General features: G+C 40.4%; 2 protein-coding genes across 6 annotated transcripts in view; both read right to left on the minus strand.

The window, feature by feature from the left end:
• Window positions 1-6,187: 6,187 nt before the first annotated feature.
• LOC141807664 (retinoic acid receptor responder protein 2-like) lies at window positions 6,188-7,263 on the minus strand. Its single transcript, XM_074693802.1, has 4 exons — window positions 7,033-7,263; window positions 6,739-6,843; window positions 6,537-6,638; window positions 6,188-6,448 (listed from the first exon to the last, which is right to left on the minus strand). Exons 1-4 carry the CDS (start codon window positions 7,222-7,224, stop codon window positions 6,359-6,361), a joined length of 489 nt encoding a protein of 162 aa, XP_074549903.1. The 5' UTR covers window positions 7,225-7,263; the 3' UTR covers window positions 6,188-6,358.
• Window positions 7,264-8,513: 1,250 nt separating this feature from the next.
• slc4a2b (solute carrier family 4 member 2b) overlaps window positions 8,514-19,631 on the minus strand; it is a 58,723-nt gene continuing 47,605 nt past the window's right edge. For all 5 annotated transcript variants that reach the window (XM_074692991.1, XM_074692986.1, XM_074692990.1 and 2 more), the window contains exons 14-24: window positions 19,361-19,577; window positions 19,075-19,281; window positions 18,767-18,915; window positions 17,132-17,326; window positions 16,442-16,669; window positions 14,616-14,705; window positions 14,363-14,529; window positions 12,945-13,198; window positions 12,683-12,852; window positions 12,400-12,573; window positions 8,514-10,576 (exon numbers count right to left, since the gene is read on the minus strand). In XM_074692991.1, the coding sequence (XP_074549092.1) occupies window positions 10,496-10,576; window positions 12,400-12,573; window positions 12,683-12,852; window positions 12,945-13,198; window positions 14,363-14,529; window positions 14,616-14,705; window positions 16,442-16,669; window positions 17,132-17,326; window positions 18,767-18,915; window positions 19,075-19,281; window positions 19,361-19,577 (1,932 nt within the window). In that variant the 3' untranslated portion in view covers window positions 8,514-10,495. The remainder of the gene's footprint in view (window positions 10,577-12,399; window positions 12,574-12,682; window positions 12,853-12,944; window positions 13,199-14,362; window positions 14,530-14,615; window positions 14,706-16,441; window positions 16,670-17,131; window positions 17,327-18,766; window positions 18,916-19,074; window positions 19,282-19,360; window positions 19,578-19,631) is intronic.

Consider the following 19,631-nt stretch of genomic DNA (forward strand, 5'->3'; position numbering starts at 1 on the left):
GCATGCTTCTTTTTCCTGTGTTTGACTGTGCATGCTCATTACCATCTTCTTCTATGGTTTTCACATTTTGCTAACCTGCCACTTATCAGCCAGGCATGGCATTGCAGGCTTCAGAGGTGATTGTTTTCAGTTTGGCCTTCATATGGACAGAGATATTTCTGTGGTGTGGACGGAGATTTTTTTTAAAATGAGGACAAAGATATCCGATCAAAAAAATATCCATATATGTAACGTATGGTTCAGGCCTTAACCATGGCAGATTTTTTACCTTCTTTTTAAAAAGTTTCACAATTCAGTTAAAAGCAGTTTAAAGAAGATAATCAGGTTCCTTCACCAAAATTCTCTACAAAACAATTTGCGTAATTTAATACTGATGCTTAATACATCAGTTGAAAGTACATTTTAACCACTTGACTGAGTGGGGGGTCCCTGCTCCATCCCTTCATCAGTGAAGTGGTCCTTGGTCTGAAAAATTTGAGGACCCTTGTATTTGGGCATTTAATTGCTGACACCTGAAACAAGTTAGTACAGCAGTTTGAAGACATATGGTTGAAAAAGCTCAAAGCTAGTTACGGAAATGTCAGAAATGTTACAACTGTCCCCGGTCTCCCCTGGAAAAAAGATAAAATTTCCTTGTGTTCCTGTGTTTTCTAGCTTAATGAAGGGGGAATGTGGACTCAGCAGGGTTTACAGTGGCTTCATTTCCTGTGTCCAGCTGCCAAACAGAGCTCCAGCCAAAGTTCAGACTGGACATCTGTACAGTAGGTCGTGTGCGGCGTATTTTTCTACGAACCATCCTGCAGCAGTCCCTTACCTCATATGATTTCATGCTGACAGCGGTAAATCTGGTTACAACTTGTAAAAAGGCCTTACTTGACGAACCAGCAATGACCTTTAGTGTGAATTCCTTTATCACTATAATCTTAAGCCCTTTTTTTTCACCTTTTGTAGGTTGATACAAGCTGCTTGCCCAGACTTCCACCTCTGATTAAAGAAGGTGTGTTTGTTTGTGGGGTGGATTTGCTGAGGGGAAATCTTTAGGCAGTAAAGAATTTGAACTCTTGAACAAGTCCACACACAACAACAAAAATGAACCCAAGTTACATAACAGCGTTTTTATTTTTTCATCACACATTAGGAGTACAGCAACTTTAAGAGAGTTGAATATAAAGAGAAACTGCATTTCCAGATCTTTGTGGCTGCAGCAGAGTTATACACAAACATAAACAGATGCATTAATTAAAAGATTTTCAACAAATGATGCCTTGAAGGAATAAAAACTGGTCTGACAAAGTTAAACAAGCACAATTTACTACATATTAGTGTTACAGATATTTTGCTTTAACATTTGTGGGATGTAAATTTTGTTGTTTTAATAGTTTTATTTTAGCTCTGAACAGCCAACAGTGTGGGAGCTCCGCTGTTGTAACTCATTTTTTTGCAGTGCTCTGTCCTGGTCGTCCTCATTACCTGAAACAAGTCAAGAAACAAGATTAAATCAGGTGATGTTTGTTTTCAATGATGATGTGAAAATTCTCCACTAGGTGGCAGAATAGAGGATGGTTTACACTGAATTTGTGCATTAATAAAAAACTACCTCTGTGAGCCTCGGTCTCTGGATGCAGTGGATGTACGGCTTGGGGTTGGGCTCAATCTGGCCGTCTGTGGTCTTATAGCACACGGCACAGTCCATCAGAGGCTGGAAAGGTTAAAAACAAACATGAGGATGCTGTTTTATGCTATGATCTCTCTTTATGTGCTCAGCTGTTAAAGTTACTTACTCTGTCATTCCTGAAGGGACATTTCTGAGGGCTGGAGTCAGCCGTTCCTTTGGCACACTTGGTGGGTTTCAGGTAGAAGTGATGGTACAGGTAGCTCACACCAAATCCAGACTGTTAGAGTGAAAGATCACAAGACCTTATTAGATGGTGTCGATTCATCTATGCCTGGAAAAAAAACTCTGCAGTCTTAAGTGCCTAATTTAAAGTTGGGTTTTTATTGGCTCTTTTAAGGAAACCACCTGATGTTTTGTCTGACCGGGGCGGCCCCTCATGGCCACAACACACCCTGAAGTGCCCTTCTTGATACCAAACACACACTGAGGTACCCTCTTAAGCCACCCTCTTAAGACCGGTTCGTTTCAGTACGGCGTGCATTTTGTGGCAGTTCCACTGACTAATCCCCAAATCCAGATCCCCAAATAACCAAGACGAGCCGTCCCACTTTTTGGGACCCTTTCGTTTGGGTGCCAGACTGAACCGATCCGTTCTCGGAAGGTGGAGCTACAACACTGCAGACTGTTGATTGGTCAAAAGAATCGTCACTTACCCCAACAGCGGCTGCATTTCCCCTGTTGGCACACAGACTTCTCTAAGTCGAAGCTTGATTGCACTTTGTATCAAAGGGCTACATGCCAATCACAATCCCTGTTAGTGTTTCCACTGCCAAACGTGCCCCCTTGTGGCAGCAGCATGTCATGTCAACAGTAGCATCAGCTACGTGATAGCGTGACACCATAGCAGCAAGACTCAGTGTAACCCACCAATAAATCCAACAAAGAAGAAAAATGTGACACACTAAACAATGAGCAATGATGTGGGACATCCAGCAATTTGTCTCCTTTGTGATTTCCTTGGGGCTCTTTGTTACAAAGCACAATCAAGCTTTGTTTCAGAGGAGGATGTATGTTGCAAGGAGAAATACAGCTGCCGTCGCATGGTAAGTGACGGCTCTTTTGTCCAATCAACGGTCTGCAGTGTTGTAGCTCCACCTTCTGGGGTTGGATCAGTTTATCTTGGCACCCCTGTGGAAGGGTCCCAAAAAGTGGGATGGCTTATCTCGGGTATGTGTGGGTCTGTGCCGGGATTAGTCAGGGAAAAATGCCTCAAAATGTGTGCCGTATTGAGACAAACTGGACATGCGCTAACGCCCTCTTGAGGGGCAACACATGCACAACAGTGCTTGCTTTGAAGCCAAAATCATACACTACAGCGTCCTCTGGCGAGCCACAACGTTGACTAAATTCTTTTTTCTTTTTGTCTTTGCCTTTCAAAAAGTCTGTGCATGCCACTGCTACAACTGATCCCACAAAACCTTTGTAGTTAAATTACAAAGTAGTCGAAGAAACCAGTCAGTTCTAACATGCGAGTATTTTGATGTTTTTGTAATTCTTGAGGCCTGAATTGATTCGATGGAAAATAACTGCTCATTTAACCCGCCCACTGAGCCAAACATCCCTGAGAAGTGGCACCTTATCTGAGTTTTTGTTGGCCAAACCAAACCCCTGCTGAAAACATGTTGATTCAAAGGGCCGTTGACCTAAAGCAGATGCAAAAACAAGTGTGAGACACATTTTCCTGAGAAGGCAGAGGGAGCAGAAAAAAACCCTGGCATTGTTTTTTACATTTGTTTAGTTTTTGATGGAAAACTTAGACTGGTTAAAATGATAAACTACTTTAAGGTTGTTTAAAAGTTTTGGGACAACATTTTCTGTATATCTGCTGTGTCGTTAATTTTATGAACTTCTACTAAAGCTACTATATTTGGAGTTTATAAAGTATCTCTTAATGACAAGAAACAAAATCTGAGTTTTGAATCTTACCTCGATGTCTGACTTTTCCAGGCTCCTCAAAAAGCGAAAATGATGTTGTACCCCAGTGTGGGAGTTCAGCTGCTCCAAGGCCAGATCCACTCCCTTCTTGTAGTTATCAGGCAGCCCATCATAGGAATCCTGTGCTTTAGTGGAGTACAGCAGAGCCCCAGCACAAACCAGCAACAGCAACCCAGCAGCCATTTTCACTGCAAGTGTGTGACAAAGAGGAGCAGCTCTGTTCAAACAGTGAGCACCCTCCTCTCCCAGTGGGATCAATACTCACAGGCAAAACAAGTCCTATTAAGGCTGTGTGAGCAGCAGGTCAGCATCAGAGCGTCTGCCGTCATAACCCCGGGGGGATGCAGATTGGAGCTTGTCTTTCTCGGCAGGGAGTTTCCACAGACGGGAACCATTTGCAAGAAATTCGACTCATATCCTATCACTCAGATTAGTAATCCGTATTCCTGGAAATAAACTCAACGTGCGTTAACGTGTCGTTTGCCCCAGAACAAATGTAAGGGTCAGCATCTGCCAGCAGGAGGGGGGTGAACTTTCACTTCTGCTCCATCAGTTCCCTCTTTGCACAAACAGGAAAGTGGGTCACTTAAAGGAAATGGTGCCAATCTTTGTGCGGTTTCAGTTGGAGAGTAAATGGAGCCATTTACGCCTTTTCCCTCTGGTACAAACAACTTTTAGGCCTTTTGGTCCATGTGGGTCATGATGGCGGGGGTAGAAGGACAACATAAACACTGTAGACGAGTAAAAGTGTTGTTGTGACTCAGAAGTGGGCGATCACTCAGACTTTGGACCAATGTCTGGCTCATGGGGCTGTTGTTGTTGATGTTAAAAGTGGTTAACAGCGCTTCAACCACTGTGCAGTTCCCTAGTTCAGACGTTTATGCATCAAGTAAAGATCTTAGATTCGTGCATTTATTCACGCAGCTGAAAAGTTGAGAGATCTGGGACAGATTGACAAATGCACTTTAGATTACACAAGCACTAAACAATACCCCTGTGACAACAATAGCTTTCCCGTAGCCTGTCTGTGTTCTGGGGAAATCGGTCTTTGTTTCTAATGAGCTAACTACTCATGTGAAAAGAGGCCTGTGCAATAACGCCATGGTAACAGTTGTGTTGTCTTAAAGAGGGGGTATGGTGCTTTTTTTGGTGGGGGCCCCCACAGTGGCTCTACATGGTTTACAGGTCAAATAAAAAAATTAGCCCTACTTTCTCACACTGGTGTTTCAGAAAACTCCTATTCCATACTCTGTCTGACGCCCCCTTTACACAAAAATCACAAAGTTTTAGGTTGGCTGAAACGCCGTTTCCAGGAGGCCGAAACTTTTGCATTTTACCCTAAAACCGTTGTCATGTTAACAGCCCCCGAACTGCTGTCTCTTTAAGGCTCCCCACTCCACAAAACCCCTTCCCTCTGATTGGCCAGCCCTCTGGAAGACTGTTACGGGTGGAGTTATGGGCAGACCTTGGTGTTTGAGGCCCATTCCTTAAGCGCTGACATGCTATGAACAAGTTAGAAGATCCTCATGTGATGACATCATCATTTCAGCAAGTCTGGTGAAGATCTTGTGCTTTTTTGGGGTCCTTTAAAATGGAATACGCTTACCTGTGACCCATTATTAAAGGTTAGACACTGATATGATCAGGAATAGTGACACAGATGCGCTTTTATCATTTTTCAAAGTTTTTCAATTTAACATGTCTATTCTTTGGTATATAACCTTGCAATGCTGTGTTCATGTCCAGCATGGAAAATCTCCTTCTCTTCTACTCCCTCACAGTCACAAGGATGTGTTTAGGTACCGAAACAGGGTACAGTTGATTTTACTTGAATCGATACTCAGGGGTCGTTTACATGGCAAGGGTTTTAGGGTGAAACGCAAAAGTTTTGTTGCGTTTCAGCCGACCTCAAATGCAAACTTTTGAAAACAGCCTCCAGAGTGGGATTTTTCTGAAACTCTGCTGACACTGTTTTCATGTAAACAGTCAGCCGGCGTTTTTTTTAGAGGAAACGCTGACGTCACACTCTGCCTCGCGCGAGGACATACAACAGGACAACAGTACCGATTGTCGTGAACAACCGTGCTGTGCTCGTGCTGCTCAATCTACTGACCATCTTTTGACAAAATGAGCATCTGTTGCTCCACTTTTGCACACAGTATTCACCAGTACACCAGATGATCGGCTCAACTTTATTTCGGTGGAGATCTCCCAAAAGTGGCCTCTGGACAAGAAAGTTACAGCACCACCTGCAGGCCTGGCATGCTTACTACAACGTTTTCAGTCTCTCAGCATTTCTGCGTAAATGCACATTTTTTTCCACTGCGTTTTTAGATGAAACGTCGTGTAAACGGGGCCTTAGTACTACAGACACAATACCTATTGAGTACCTAATCATCAATAAGTCTACGTATTAAAAAAAATGAAAAAGTGTGAAAATGGAAAAGGCAGGATTCATTAGAAATAAAAATAACTACCTTGATATTTTTTATTATGAAAAAAATAAGGTCACAGTGAAACTTTTTTGTTCACAAATTACACTTTATTAATTGTTTTGTGAAACAAAATCAACACTGAAGCTTATTCCCCAAATTTATCAGAAGAGTTCAAAAAATGTGACACAGAAACATTCATCAACGTAATCAAATGTAACTCCAGGAGAGAAACTGGGGACAGAATTATACTTAGGTTAAAAAAACAACAATGTTTATGGAGTCACATTTAGGACCAAATAAGTCATCCCAGAGCTTAGTTTTCACCAACCACCGTCAGAAGAGTCGGGGCTCCGCTGCTGTAACTCATCCTGTTGCAGTGCTGCACTCGAGCCTCTTTCATCTCCTGAAATCCAGAATAAAAGAAGAGTTAATCCAACCTTTTCTAAAGGTTTGTTTTGTGCTTTTGCCCAGGTGAAAGTGAGCAGACTTACTGCTGTGAGCGTCGTCTTGTGGACACAGTGGATATAGGGTTTTGGCTCCTGTTCAATGTTTCCTGTGTAAGTTTTGTAGCAGACTCCGCAGTCTATCAGCGGCTGGGTGAGCGCACACAAACAGACAAGTTAGAGCAGGCGTTCACTCACAGATCCACATTTTTCAGTTTTGTTAGGCAGCTTAAAGTCTGACAAAACTCACTCTGTCGTTCCTGAACTGGCACCCTGTGGGGTCAGCTGTTCCTTTAGGACACTTTGTGGCTTTGAGCAAGAAGTGATGGTAGATGAATTTCACGTCAAAACCAGGCTGGAAAAATAAAGAAGAAGGGATTATCACCTTTCAACATCTTTGTGAGAGTTTTATCTGATGAAACCACAGCATTCTTTTACAATGAGAGCTTTCCCAAAGATATTACTCAAAGTAAATCCCAGGAAACCACTCAATGATTAACCACAGCATGAAAAAGATAAACACTGATTTGATGAGTACACAAACCTCGATGTCTGACTGCAGCAGACTTTTGAAGAACAGAAAGTGTTGCTGGATTCCAACGTGAGAGTGCAGCTTCTCCAGAGCCAGGTCCACTCCTTTCTTGTATTCATCAGTGAGTCTGTCGTAAGCCTCCTGTGCCTCAGAGGGGAAGAATGAGGCCCCAACGGTGAGCAGCAGCAGCAGCAGAGCAGCCATCTTTCTCCCTGTGTGAGGGCAAGTGGGTAGAGTGACAGCCCACCCTCTACCTAAAATTCACCAAACAGGAGGGAAAACCCAGCCCTCTTTCACTGACGGGAAGCAAAAACTCAGACAACGCAGGAAACACCTTTAAAGAGCTTACGCCACTCAAATTACGATAAAGAAGAGATACCAAACAACACAAGTCCAGGCTTGTTTTGAATGTTGGGTTCTATTGTTTTGTCTTTTTGCAGCTGAAACAAATGAGCTGATAGTTTTATTTTCTATATTTACAGCATATCACTGTAATTGCCAACAGTTTCCAATTAAAATTTACTTTTTTGTCATGTTTCTTTTTTTTTTTTTTTTTTAAATGCACCACTGTTTTTTATATGTATTTTAAGTACATTTTTATGCTTTAGTTGTTTTTTTCCTCCTATAATCTTTCTGTAATGGTCACTTTTGCATTGTTTCTTTTTGTAAAAGAACTGCATTTCTGATTTTCTTTTTTTTTTCTTTTTCTTTACTGTGTTCTGTGTTTGTGATGCATTTACTCAGTGGAGCTTTGTTTCCAGTCTTGAGTTTGTTTTCCATTTGGACAAAGAGCATTTTTTGTTACATTTTCTTCATTTGAAGTGCAATTCTTCATTATTTTTTAATTGATTAATTATTACTATTATTATTATTATGATTTTTTAAATTAAATTGTGTTTACCTTGTGCACTATAGGTGTGGGTTGGTGGGTTGGAGTTGGAGTGGGTTGTACATTGATGTGTGTGATTATGTGGGTCTATCAAGTCACTTATTACTATAATTATTAATACTTTACAATAATAATAATAATAATAATAATAATAATAATAATAATAATAATAATAATAAAAATAACAATAATAATAACAATAATAATAATAAAAATAATAATTATACAATAATAATAATAATTATTATTATTATACAATAATAATAATAATAATAATAATAATAATAATAATAATAATAATTATTATTATTATTATTATTATTATTATTATATTTTTTTATGTTCTTTTTTTGGGGCATTTATTGTAAATGTGAAACATTCTGCAGTTAAGTCATACATATTTCTTGGGTTCGGTTTACGCCTCTTGTTTATTTTTTTGAGGGGATTTCTTTGATTTGGAGTAAAGTATTTTTTAATTTGATAAATGTAAACAGTTTTTTATTGTTTGCAAATATCTTTTATCATAACTGATGGTGTATTTTCGTTTGCACTTTCATGTGTATTTCTTATATCCAATGAAAACATCACAGAAGAAGAGGCAGAATAAATAGAAAATAACTTTTATTCATCATCAATATTTCATCCATTAATCCACAAGGGGACATCAGCGGTCGTCCCTCTGACTTTGTATTGCTTTTGAAATGGAACGACACAACGGATCAGCGTTTCACAAATTTGACAGATACTTTGGCTTACACAGACTACCTTCACTTCATTCACAGGCACAATAAGCAAACACAAAACGGACACAGGTATCCACTGCCTTCTTCTTCTCCTGAACACCCTCTTTCATTGTCCACGGCATGATGCAGCCAAATGTGTGTAATTTACAACAGAGAGACTAATCCTTCAAAAACAGCAGGGATGTTTCATACAGCAGCAGATAAATAAAGGAGAGATGTCTGATTTATATGTGTCTCTAAAGTGCAAACTATCGTAATACGTTTGTCGCCTTTACAAACACAACACACACTTGTAGCGGATCACTTCATGGTCCCACAGGCACTTTGATTTTGTGCGCCTTTGTGACAGCAAACAGGCACAAGATCACAGCATCAGTCAGGCTGAGACAGGACAGCTAAGAGGGGGAAGTAGTGTCTGAAATGCACACGTTAGAGTAACAGAGGACCAAAAAATTTAATTATTTGACACAGTCAAAGCTTTAACCAATCCATGTCACACTGATACAACATGACACAAAGCAAAAAAAAAAAAAGAAAACAGAAAAACACATAAATAAAATCCTTCCCTCTCAGTGTTGCGTGGAGATTGTCTACACAGCTTGTGTGGAATTTTGGTCAACTGAGTTAACATGAGAGTGAATGAAATGTTTGAAGTCGAAGCCAAAATAAACAGCAATGTAATGATAAAATGAGGAATGTTGAGCTGTGGATTTGACGTTTTTTCAGCTAATGATGTTTTGACGTGTGAGATATTTGAGCTGCAGCTTATTTTTCTGACCACAAAAGTATTTACAGCAGACGTTTGGCACTTGGACAAAGAAACCAATAAATTACGGTGACTCCCGTTAATCAACCACACCAAGTGAGACCTTTAAAAAAAATCCCTACGTTAGTAAATTAGTGCTCTAAACCTGTGTGTGGAGACAATAAGAGTATATATTCATGTGTTAATTCTCTCATGATAATATGTTATGTAAAAAGGAGCTGTTCTATCTTTAGTATGTTTACCTGCAAGATCTCCCTCTAGTGGTGATCTTACTTCACTGCAGGCACAGAATTCTATCATCTAAACTGCTGCGTTTGAGTACACTAAAAAAAATGCATGATGTGAGTAGGATAGGCTTAAAATCAACACAGAAATTCATTTAAGAAGCACACTTAAGCAACACTGATGTTTAAGGGACTTAGGCAGACTCTCGGGAAGATAAAATGATCACATAAAACACAGTCATTGTTCAGATTTGGTGTGGTTTAAAAAGTGCTACGAGCTTCAGGAGGCGGGTAAAGTGATAAGCTGTCTAAAATAAGACAGAATGAGGAAAAAAACACCTCTCAGTATACCGTTTTGTTTCCGTCGTAAGGCGCTTGGTGAGCGTGAAAAAGCGACGAGCTAGTTTAGCAGTAACTCAGCATGTTAATATAAAAGAATAAGTCCCATTATCCTCCACATATTCAATGTGAATCAGAGCAACCTTTCAGGGCTAAAAATTAATCTTGTGATTCTATCTATTGTTATAGCATTTCATTTAAACTCGAGATCATTCGATTTGGAATCTCTTGTCCCCTGAAATATATGTTTTTAAAAAGTATAAGTGAACACTTTGTGTAATCTCCTCAGACTTTGTTCTCTCTCCCAACAATCGGACAAAAAGCTACAAGAACTGTGAGCCACGAAACAACCAACCAGGCGCCTGACACACTGCACTTGTGTTTGAAAAGAAGTCCAGCGGTGCACAGCGGTGTGGAATCATAAGTGGATGTTTCGTCTTCAGTGGTTGGCGGTGTCACAGACGGGTTTTGATATCATTAAGAGTTCAGCGGTGATGTGAGAGCGCGTTGTTGGTTACACCGGCATGTGCATCTCCGAATACTCATCGTGACAGTCACGCTCGACGAACTTCGGCTCCGCGTCATCGGCGTCCAGCTGGAGAAGAAGGGAGAAACAAGGATTTGTATTTTTGAACAACTTAACTTTTTACACTGCATGTGCGACCAGTGGGAAACAAAAAAATGTTCTGAGTTGCCCTTCCTGATGGATAAATTGTGATTTAAATACAAGAAAAATCTTCATGGATACCCCTCTTGTGGATAAAATGCAAAAGACAGTTCCCCCTGGATGCTCTTTTAATGGATAAAAAAAAACAAAAAAACAAAACATAATAACAATGAATGTAAAATAATAATAATTATTACAATAACAAATAACAATAATAAAAGTAATAATAATAAAAATACATTTATTCTGTACAGCGCTTTTCAAAGTACTAAAAGACACGCAGAATGTGATAAAAAAAACATAAAAGGCACATTAAAAACAATAAAAATGTCCTCTGGATGCCTTACCAGTGGATAAAATATTACAAAAGTTTCCTCTGAATGATCTACTGGTGGATAAAAAAATTAAATTTCCCAATTAAATCCATTCCAGTGGATGAAATAGTATAAAAATGTCCTCTGGATGGCCCTCTAGTGCATAAAATGTAACAAAAAAATCCTTCCGGTGCCTTTCCATTGTATAGAATGTAAAAAAAAATCCTTCTGAATGCTCTTTTGGAGGATAAAATGTTAAAATTGGCCCTCTAGATGTCCTCATAGTGGTTAAAATATTAAAAAAGTTTCCACTGAATGACCTTCCAGTAGGCAAAAAAATAATGTTCCTTTTATAAATCCCTTCCAGTTGATACATTAATATAGAAATGTATTCTAGATGTAATTTAATGTAATGTAAAAAATATATATCTTTAGATACTCTTAAGGAAGATAAAATGTACAAAAAGTTCCCCTGTAGATGCCCTTCCATTGTGTAAAATGGGCCCATTTCATGCCAACCCATTGCATTAAACGGAAAAAAAAGTGTCCTTCAGATGTCCTTCCAAAAGTTTCCAGTAAATGCCCCTTTTAGTAACAAAAATAAATTACAGGATGCTACTCTTTGATTCTTTTCCAGTGGAAAAGATGTAACAAAAACACCCTCTGGAGGATAAGATCTACAGAAGCTTCTATGCATATTCCCTTTAATAGTATAAAATGTGAAAATGAAATGAAACCCTTTCAGAGTCTAAAATAATAAAAAAGAAAGAAAGAAAGAAAAAAAAGAAACCCTTTAAGATAATTTTCTAGTTTTTTTTTATTGAAATGTTTCTTCTGGATGGCCTTTCAGTGGATAAAATGTAAATGAGTTATTTCTGGATTCTGTTTCAGTGGGTAAATTGTGAAAAAAGCGCCCTCTGGTTGTCCCCAAGAGGATAAAATGAAATTAATATTGCTGTTATGGCCGATAACTTTTATTCACCTATATCAATATTGGTTAAAAAAAAACAATCTGAGATGTTGTGTTGTGGTAGTTCAGAGAGAAAGAGTGGTGCAATAGTGAGAAATGATGACCATAGAGAGGATCAAAGGATAGAGCGCCCGCTATAAACGCCATCAAAAACATACGTTTTTTTCTGTTATTTGGATCAAAAACAGAAAGAGAGACATAAAAGAAGAGAGTCCACTCTTCTTAGGTAGTTTTGGTGTTTATATAGTCATAGAAAACAATATTATTTGGGTCTTTGAAGATTGTTCAAGATGCTCTGATTCAATGTAAGAAATTGCTTCTGGATTCACTCCAAAATGATTTGAAAAATAAAAAATAAAAGAAAAAAAGCCCTCTGAATGCTTCTGAAAGGTCAATCTTATAGATAACAAATTTAAATTAATGTGTGAATAAATAAAATAAATTAGTGTTTGAAGTGGTCGACTTACGCATGCTATCTCTCTGACGGTGAAGATGCGGCGCAGCAGGAAAACCTTAACGGGGATGGTGAGGATGAGGACGAAGGGGAAAGCCAGAGAAGCCTGCGTGGACATGACGGCCCAGAGCACGGCCAAACACACCAGCTGGATGCAGGTGAAGAGATGCATACGCAGAGTACGGACCTGCGGGAAACAATACTACACTTCAGAAGACCTGAGAACGCTGAACAGAGCAGCTGTTTGCCATCACTGGATCCAGTTAAGACTTCTGACACTCTATTTGTCCTCTCACCTTTCGAACGTAGGTGTGATCAGGGTGATACTTAGGTGGCATCAGCAGCAGCATCATCCGTTCTGTGAGCTGGATCCCGTTCAGCGACATCACACCCATGTAGAGGAAGATACCAAACAACACTGCCAGAGGAATCTGACGCAGCAGGTCTCCAATCACGATAGACATACCTACGGAGAGGAGTAAAACACAGGATTAAAGTGTGTAATGTCCCTTTAAGCAGAAAAAAAGTAGTACCGAGTTTGTGATGTGTGATACTCACCAACCATGATTGCCACCAGGAGCCCGGTCACCCTCTGCTCCTTCACCTCCTGGATACGAGGCTTGTCTCCAGGAGCCACGGCCTTGCTCATGACAGTGAGGGCATTGACGTGGGTCACTGAGCGGACGGTCGCCGCCGCCATCCACGGCAGGCCAAAGAGAGCTGAGCTGCCGCCCAGCACCACGATCAGAAGCAGGTCCAGATGGAAACCAGAACCCTTCACCAGCATACGCTCTTTCTTACTTACAATCAGGCTGCAGGAGAATGAGGAGGTGGAGAGGAGGCGGGTTCAGACAAATCAAGTTAAGTTCAGTTCATACAAATCAACAGGAAGTGAAGCTACGTTTATCTTTCCTGTGTTTCTTGAAAATATAGATTTATAAACTGTAGTGTTTTTGAAGCAGCGTTAGACCAGTCTTCACGCTGTCGCTGTTAAGGTTTTATCCCTTTATAATGTGTTTGTTATAAAAAGATAGCATTTCCCCTTCTTCAGTGAGTCACACGACTAGCTTCTCTGAACTTCTAATGAATGTGTGACATCATCAACTGCGCCAGAAGTGAAATTGACAAAAGTGTTGGAAACAACTCCTCATAGATGCCACAACTGCAGCCAAATCTGTGTAAAAGTATGATATTTTTGAAAGAAATTTTGTCAGGAATTCATTTATGTTATTTCTAAAGCTGTAAGACTTTTACTTTTTTGTATAGAGGTCTAAACGCGGCAGCCTGCGTGGGCTGGAATCTATTATCCTATTCATTCTAATGCAGGGAGCTGAAAGAGCTTCTTCTGGGTTTACCGACTTTGAGAACTCGTCATTCGAAACCTGGGTCCGAAAACACAAAATCCCTCACAAATTTTGTAAAGCAGGGTCCACTCTGTCATCTCAGAAAATGTCAAGCCAATACCACTTTGGGTTTCGGAGGAGATGTTTTTTTAAAAAGGGTAAAAATGCATCGAAAGTTTACTTGGAAAGGCAAATTGCCAGCTTCCTGTTCGAGATAGGTCAGGGGTGTCAGTGTATGATTTTTGTATCTCAATGAGACAAACATTTTGACATTGGTTTCATCTCTGTGCAACATTCCTACTGGCCACTAGGTCTGTTTTAGTGTGCCTAGGTGGCGCTAGAGAGCATATCATGGGATGCTTGGGGTCAAGTTTGGTACCAAATTAAATATTTTTGTGATTGTGAGGTGTGTGCCAATTCTGGTGAATTTTTGAGCATTTTTGGCAACAGACGCTGAATGGTGTCAACTTTGGCGCCCCCCTGTGGACAGGTTTCTAGTCTTGTCTTGTAAGAAATACATTAAATTTGACCCCAAATCATAAAAGTGAGTCTTATAACCTTTTAACGTGTTCATTAAAAGATCCCAGGGATGTATTTTGATGATATTCTTGTCAGACTTGCAGCGTAACTCACGTTGTAATTTGTGTCTCCATGAAGATGAGGATGAACACCAGCAGAGCAGGCAAACAGCAGCCAAACATCATCCAGATGGGAAACGGACTGTCGGTACCCAGTGGGCTGATGAACCATCCACGTTTGTCGGGACTTGTCACAGAGAAACCTCGAGGAACGCTCAGTTTCTACACAGCACAATGTAAAGCGTGGACGAATGTAAGTCAAGTGTGAATTTATGATGCCATCAAGCGATGGAAGAACTGAGTCTCACCTGTGTAAATGTGTCGTCTACACTGTAATCCACAAGAACCATGATGAGGATGGCGATTGGAACACCAAAGTCTCCGATAATCCTGCGAAACTGAAAACAACATGCTGGTTGAGTAAAACTAGCTTTATGTAGTCTGCATCACATGTTACTGCTCAGGATGTTAGTTCTCAAGACTCTGAATAAAGGATTCAGCTATTTACAATCATTAAGTTGTATTTGGTAGCATGACTCTGTTCTGATACTTCTCTAGCCTTCCACATGCCTTTTTGGGATGCAAAAGCCTGAGGCAGGAAGAGTACGGCTCCCATCTTTTTCATATGCATACATGAAAAGCAGAGGAAGGGAGAGCACCAGCAAAGACAAAGCTGTAGCAAGTGATAGTTTATTTTATCTGCAGTAGGAGGCGATGTAGTAATTCTTTTGCTAAGCATAGAGTAGCTGAAGCTGATGTTGTGCTCTTCCTTATGTCGTGCTTGAGCGTCCGATATGAGCTGATCCATGTGCTGAGTCAGAGTGAATCTCTCTGACTGCAGTTTGTTCACCTCAGCTGCACTTGACCAGAGGGGTATTTAAACCAGGTTTTAGGCCTCATTTACACAACAACGTGTCATCGAAAACGTTTAAATGAAATGGAAAAAAAACTGCGTTTACACGAAAACACAGAGGGACTGAAACGCTGTGGTAAGCATGCCAGGCCTGTAGTTGGCGCTATAACTGTCTTTTTTTAATTTTTTAATACTTTATTTTTTTGATGTTTTTTTCCCAGATAAAGGGAACAAGCATAAGAAAAATAGTACAGCTCAAAGATAATGAACAGAGCGTCATCCATACATCTTGATGTCACTGTGACAAAGGAAAAAAAAAAAGAATAACAACACAGTCAGTTTATACAGTAGTGGTTCAAGCCTTCAATGACATATACACAATCCATTTTTCACAGTTTTGCAAAAAAGTTTCAGCTCTTAGGTTAAGTGAGAAAGTCAATCTTTCCATACCTTCAATTTGAGACACAATATTGATCCAGCCAGTCTTTGTTGGAGGATCGAGTTGAAACTGTTTTTGTGTAACAGCTATTTTACTAGCTGCTAATAAAATCTTTAATAGGTACCTATCTGTTTTTGAGAAGTGGGTAGGGATGTTACCAAGATAGATTGTGGAAAATGAGCTGTCAATCCCAGGATCAAATATGTCTTGTGATGTCCTAGTTGCTTCCCCCCCAATAAAATTGGATTTTGGAGCAATTCCAAGCGCGATAATTATCTTGTCCTGAAGCCGCTTTTGGGAGATCTCCACCAAAGTGGAGTTGGGCCAATCATCTGGTGTATTGGTGAATACTTAGTGCAGAAGTGGAGCAACAGATACACATTTTGTTGAAAGACCTCCAGCAGATTGAGCAAATTGAGCAGCACAAGCCCGACATGATAGTCTGTGATGATTGTAAGCGTAATAATGGGACTGTTGTACTGTTGAACACGCTTGCACAAAGCAGAGTGTGACGTCAGTGTTTCCAATGAAAACTTCTAGATAAATGGGCAACGGTGTCGGCAGAGTTTCAGAAAAATTCCACTCTGGAGGCTGTTTTTAAAAGTTAGCGTTTTAGGTCGGCTATAGGTCGAAATGCAACAATACTTTTGTGTTTCACCCTAAAACTGTAGATGTGTCAACGGCCCCTTAATTTGAACCAGGTCTTTGTTTAAACCAGCTCTAAAGGTCTGAAGCTGGCGGCCTGAAGGCCTGTGTGACATGCAGCAAATAGTCCCTGCTGTACTTCACCGATATTAAAAACATACATTTATCTTAAGAGGTTTAATGTTGAAGCGTCTCACCCTTCCTGGGAAGAAAGCGCTGTTCTTGAATTTACGCAGGTAGAAAGCGATGAAGAACGTTCCAGCCATGAGAACCAGAGAAAGCAGCGCCGTGTTGGGTTCTCCTAAAACCTTCCCAGCCCCAGGTGAAGTCTGGTTGCTCAGGATCAGCGGGGTATCTTCTACTGAGGTGTTTCCTCCTGTGCTGTTGTCCAGAGAACAACGTTTCAGCGGGTGATCTTTGAAAATCTGCCAAATGACACGGAGGGCTCAAATTAGTGCTAAATATGTTGCAAAAGAATACACACACACTCACCTAAACACACATTAAGACACACGTGCACCTGCTGTGGTTTTGGTTTTTTGGAGGGCTGTGTGGTTTTTTTTAAATCGCTCCATGAAGGAACCACAACCACACTTCCTGGAAAATAAGATTATCCTTTCAAGTTCTTGCCATGAACTAAAAAAACAAACCCTCCAAATTACAAACCTGGGACAATCTTAAACTCTTAATCCAATAAACTTTCAGAGCCAATCAGTCCCAGAAGATGTTAAGGTGCCCTTGCTAGAAAAACATACTCATTTCGACCCCGAGGTTTGAAAGTCTTCCAAAGATCAGTCTGTTCAGCTTAGTGTCGGCGACGTGAATCGCAGTGTGCCAACAAAAACTTTTTCTTAATGAGAGGCTGTTATTTCGAGTCTGAGCTGTACCTTGATGAGCTTGATGAAGGTCTCGCAGATGAAGATGAGGGAGATGAGGAAGGAGAAGATCTCCTGGGTGAAGCGGGAGACGAAGCGGACCAGGAAGCTCCCTTCAAAGGCCACTGTGACGATGACGATGATGATGAGCCAGAATCCGATCCAGACTCGGCCCGTCAGGTACTCAATGCCGTTTGCTGTGCAGAACTGTGGAAACACAGAACCGAAAAGAAAAAACCATCATCACTGAAAACTTTCACAGCAGCTAAAAACCTGAACAAAATGTCCTGACAAGACACTATCACAAACTCAGTTTTAGTATTCATGAAGGAGAACCAAATTGCTTGCTTTTAGGGAAGTGAAAGTAGATTGATGAACCTTAATGACATATTGGTGAGCTTAAAAGGCGCAGTTAGCCATATTCAGCATCTTCATTTCACAGACTTAGTCAAAATGTAGTATCATATTCAGTATGTATGTTAAAAGGGGCTGTAAGAAGTCTGAAAGTAATATTGAAAAAGTCTCTCCTCTAGATATATGCCTGATCGTAATGCACACTTTAAAATGAGATTATCAACCCTGATGTAGGTTCTTGACGAAATTATACTTTTTAGCTTCACGTTCGGGTCGACTAGAACCAGATTGATTTACGGCACATCTAGGTCTCTATGACAACAACATGCCGGCTGATGAAGTTTAGTAAAGAAAGGCTCAGGCTGTATCACTCTATAACACAGGGGCTAATCTGTTTGTGAAAGTGTTCATTCCAGCCCTCAGTCAGCAGTTTTTCTGCAGTGGTCTGTTCAAACTTGAGAGTCTATCAATAAAATGAAGAGTGAGGTTACGTTAGCTCTGCTTGGTAGCATATTTATAGCCTAGTTAAAAAAAAACGGTTTGGGTCTGAAACGCTAATTTTATCATCGACACACTCTGCACAGGGGGTGAATATTTTTTGGTGACTTAGTGGTTTAGAGATATTAGGATTGTCTGATTGACTTATCTGCTTGAGATTGTTGCTCGTTAAATCAAAATTTTAGTATTTTAAAGCGTGTGTGAGGACCTTTTAGTTTGTACAATTTTGGCACCCCTTTGTGGAAATAAAGCACAATTACTCATTGTGTCCTCTATATTCTGAAGTAGAGTCTTCTGATAATACATGACATATTCATGATCCACTTGTTTTTAAATTATACTCTACTTTAATCAAATTAATATCCTTTAATTGTTGTTCACTGATGCATTTTAAAGAGCCTGTTTGTGTCAATTTTGGTGCCCCCTTGTGGACAAAAAGTCTTTGCTTTTCTTGTCCTTTTTATTTTATGTAGAGTTATCTGCCAAAAAACATCAACATGCTGATTTCTGACAGTCAGATATGTCTTCAATGTTAATATAAAAAAAACTCGCCAAAAAACTGGTGACGCCTACCCCCATCAGTGATTTCAGTTGTTAAAAATAACAATATTAAATCGTTAGTTTTGTTCCTGGTGGTCTTGTTTGCTTTTACGTCATAAAGAAGCATGAATATTAACTTTGGTCTGTTTTGTAACCCCACCAAAAAAAACCCACATGAGCTCTAAGAAAAAAGTATAACAATTTATAGCTACTGTGACTTAAAATCCAGTGGAAGTATTTAGTCCTCTAACTTACGGTATAAAAAGCTTCTTCAAAGACCAGCAGCGGTCCAGAGAAGCCCACGATGAGTAAAGGCTGTGCTCCGAGCAAGCAGAAGATCACACCCTGCACAGCTGTGGACACGATCAGCTCTGAAACACCAATCAGACCGTCCGTCTTCTCACCTGGCAACAGGAGAACAACATACAACCCCATGATTAACACCAATTAGGCTCATAGAGTCTTTAATAAGTAATTGACAGGACCGTTTATACACAACAATGAAAGAGTTTAGAGGCTTAAGGCATCATTAAGTGTAACTCTACGCTTGTTTTCCAGCTCACCCAGCAAGCCTCCGAATGTGATGGCCGGAGAGAGCGCGGCAAAGTAGATGAAGATGACAGCAGCCATGCACTGACTGTTTAAAGCGTCTTTAAAGTCACTCAAGTACTTTGGGTAACGCCGCTGCACGTCCCGGATCAGCCCACCAAAGGGACGCCCACTGCGCTCTAGGGGGTCGTCTGACTTCTTCAAAGGTGTGAGGAGCGATTCTGTGAGATGGGTAGGGAGAAGGTTAGAGATGATTCAGACAACAGTGAGCGCTTCTTTCGGTTTCTAAAGGATGCGTACCTTTCTCCTCAAGACTTTTCGGCTCCTTGGCGAGCAGCTTGACCCCCTGCTCCTCTCTCTTGCGTAGCATCTCTCTCTGAAAGCGAGCGACTGAGCGCAGCAGCTCATCGTCAGCCATCTCTGAAGGCGGGAGCACGATGCTGCAGTCTAGGAAGCTGTTGATGGCGTTCAGAAGGTCCTGCCTGTCGTCCGCCAAATAGGCTGCCTCGTGGAATTGCTAAATGGCCAATCAGATCATAGAATGTCAAAACAAAAAACTGAGAATATTTTC

The sequence above is a fragment of the Halichoeres trimaculatus genome, unplaced genomic scaffold, assembly GCF_033239565.1.
Source record: "Halichoeres trimaculatus isolate MK-OKI-2021-1 unplaced genomic scaffold, fHalTri1.1 fHalTri1_scaffold_18, whole genome shotgun sequence".
NCBI lineage: Eukaryota > Metazoa > Chordata > Actinopteri > Labriformes > Labridae > Halichoeres > Halichoeres trimaculatus.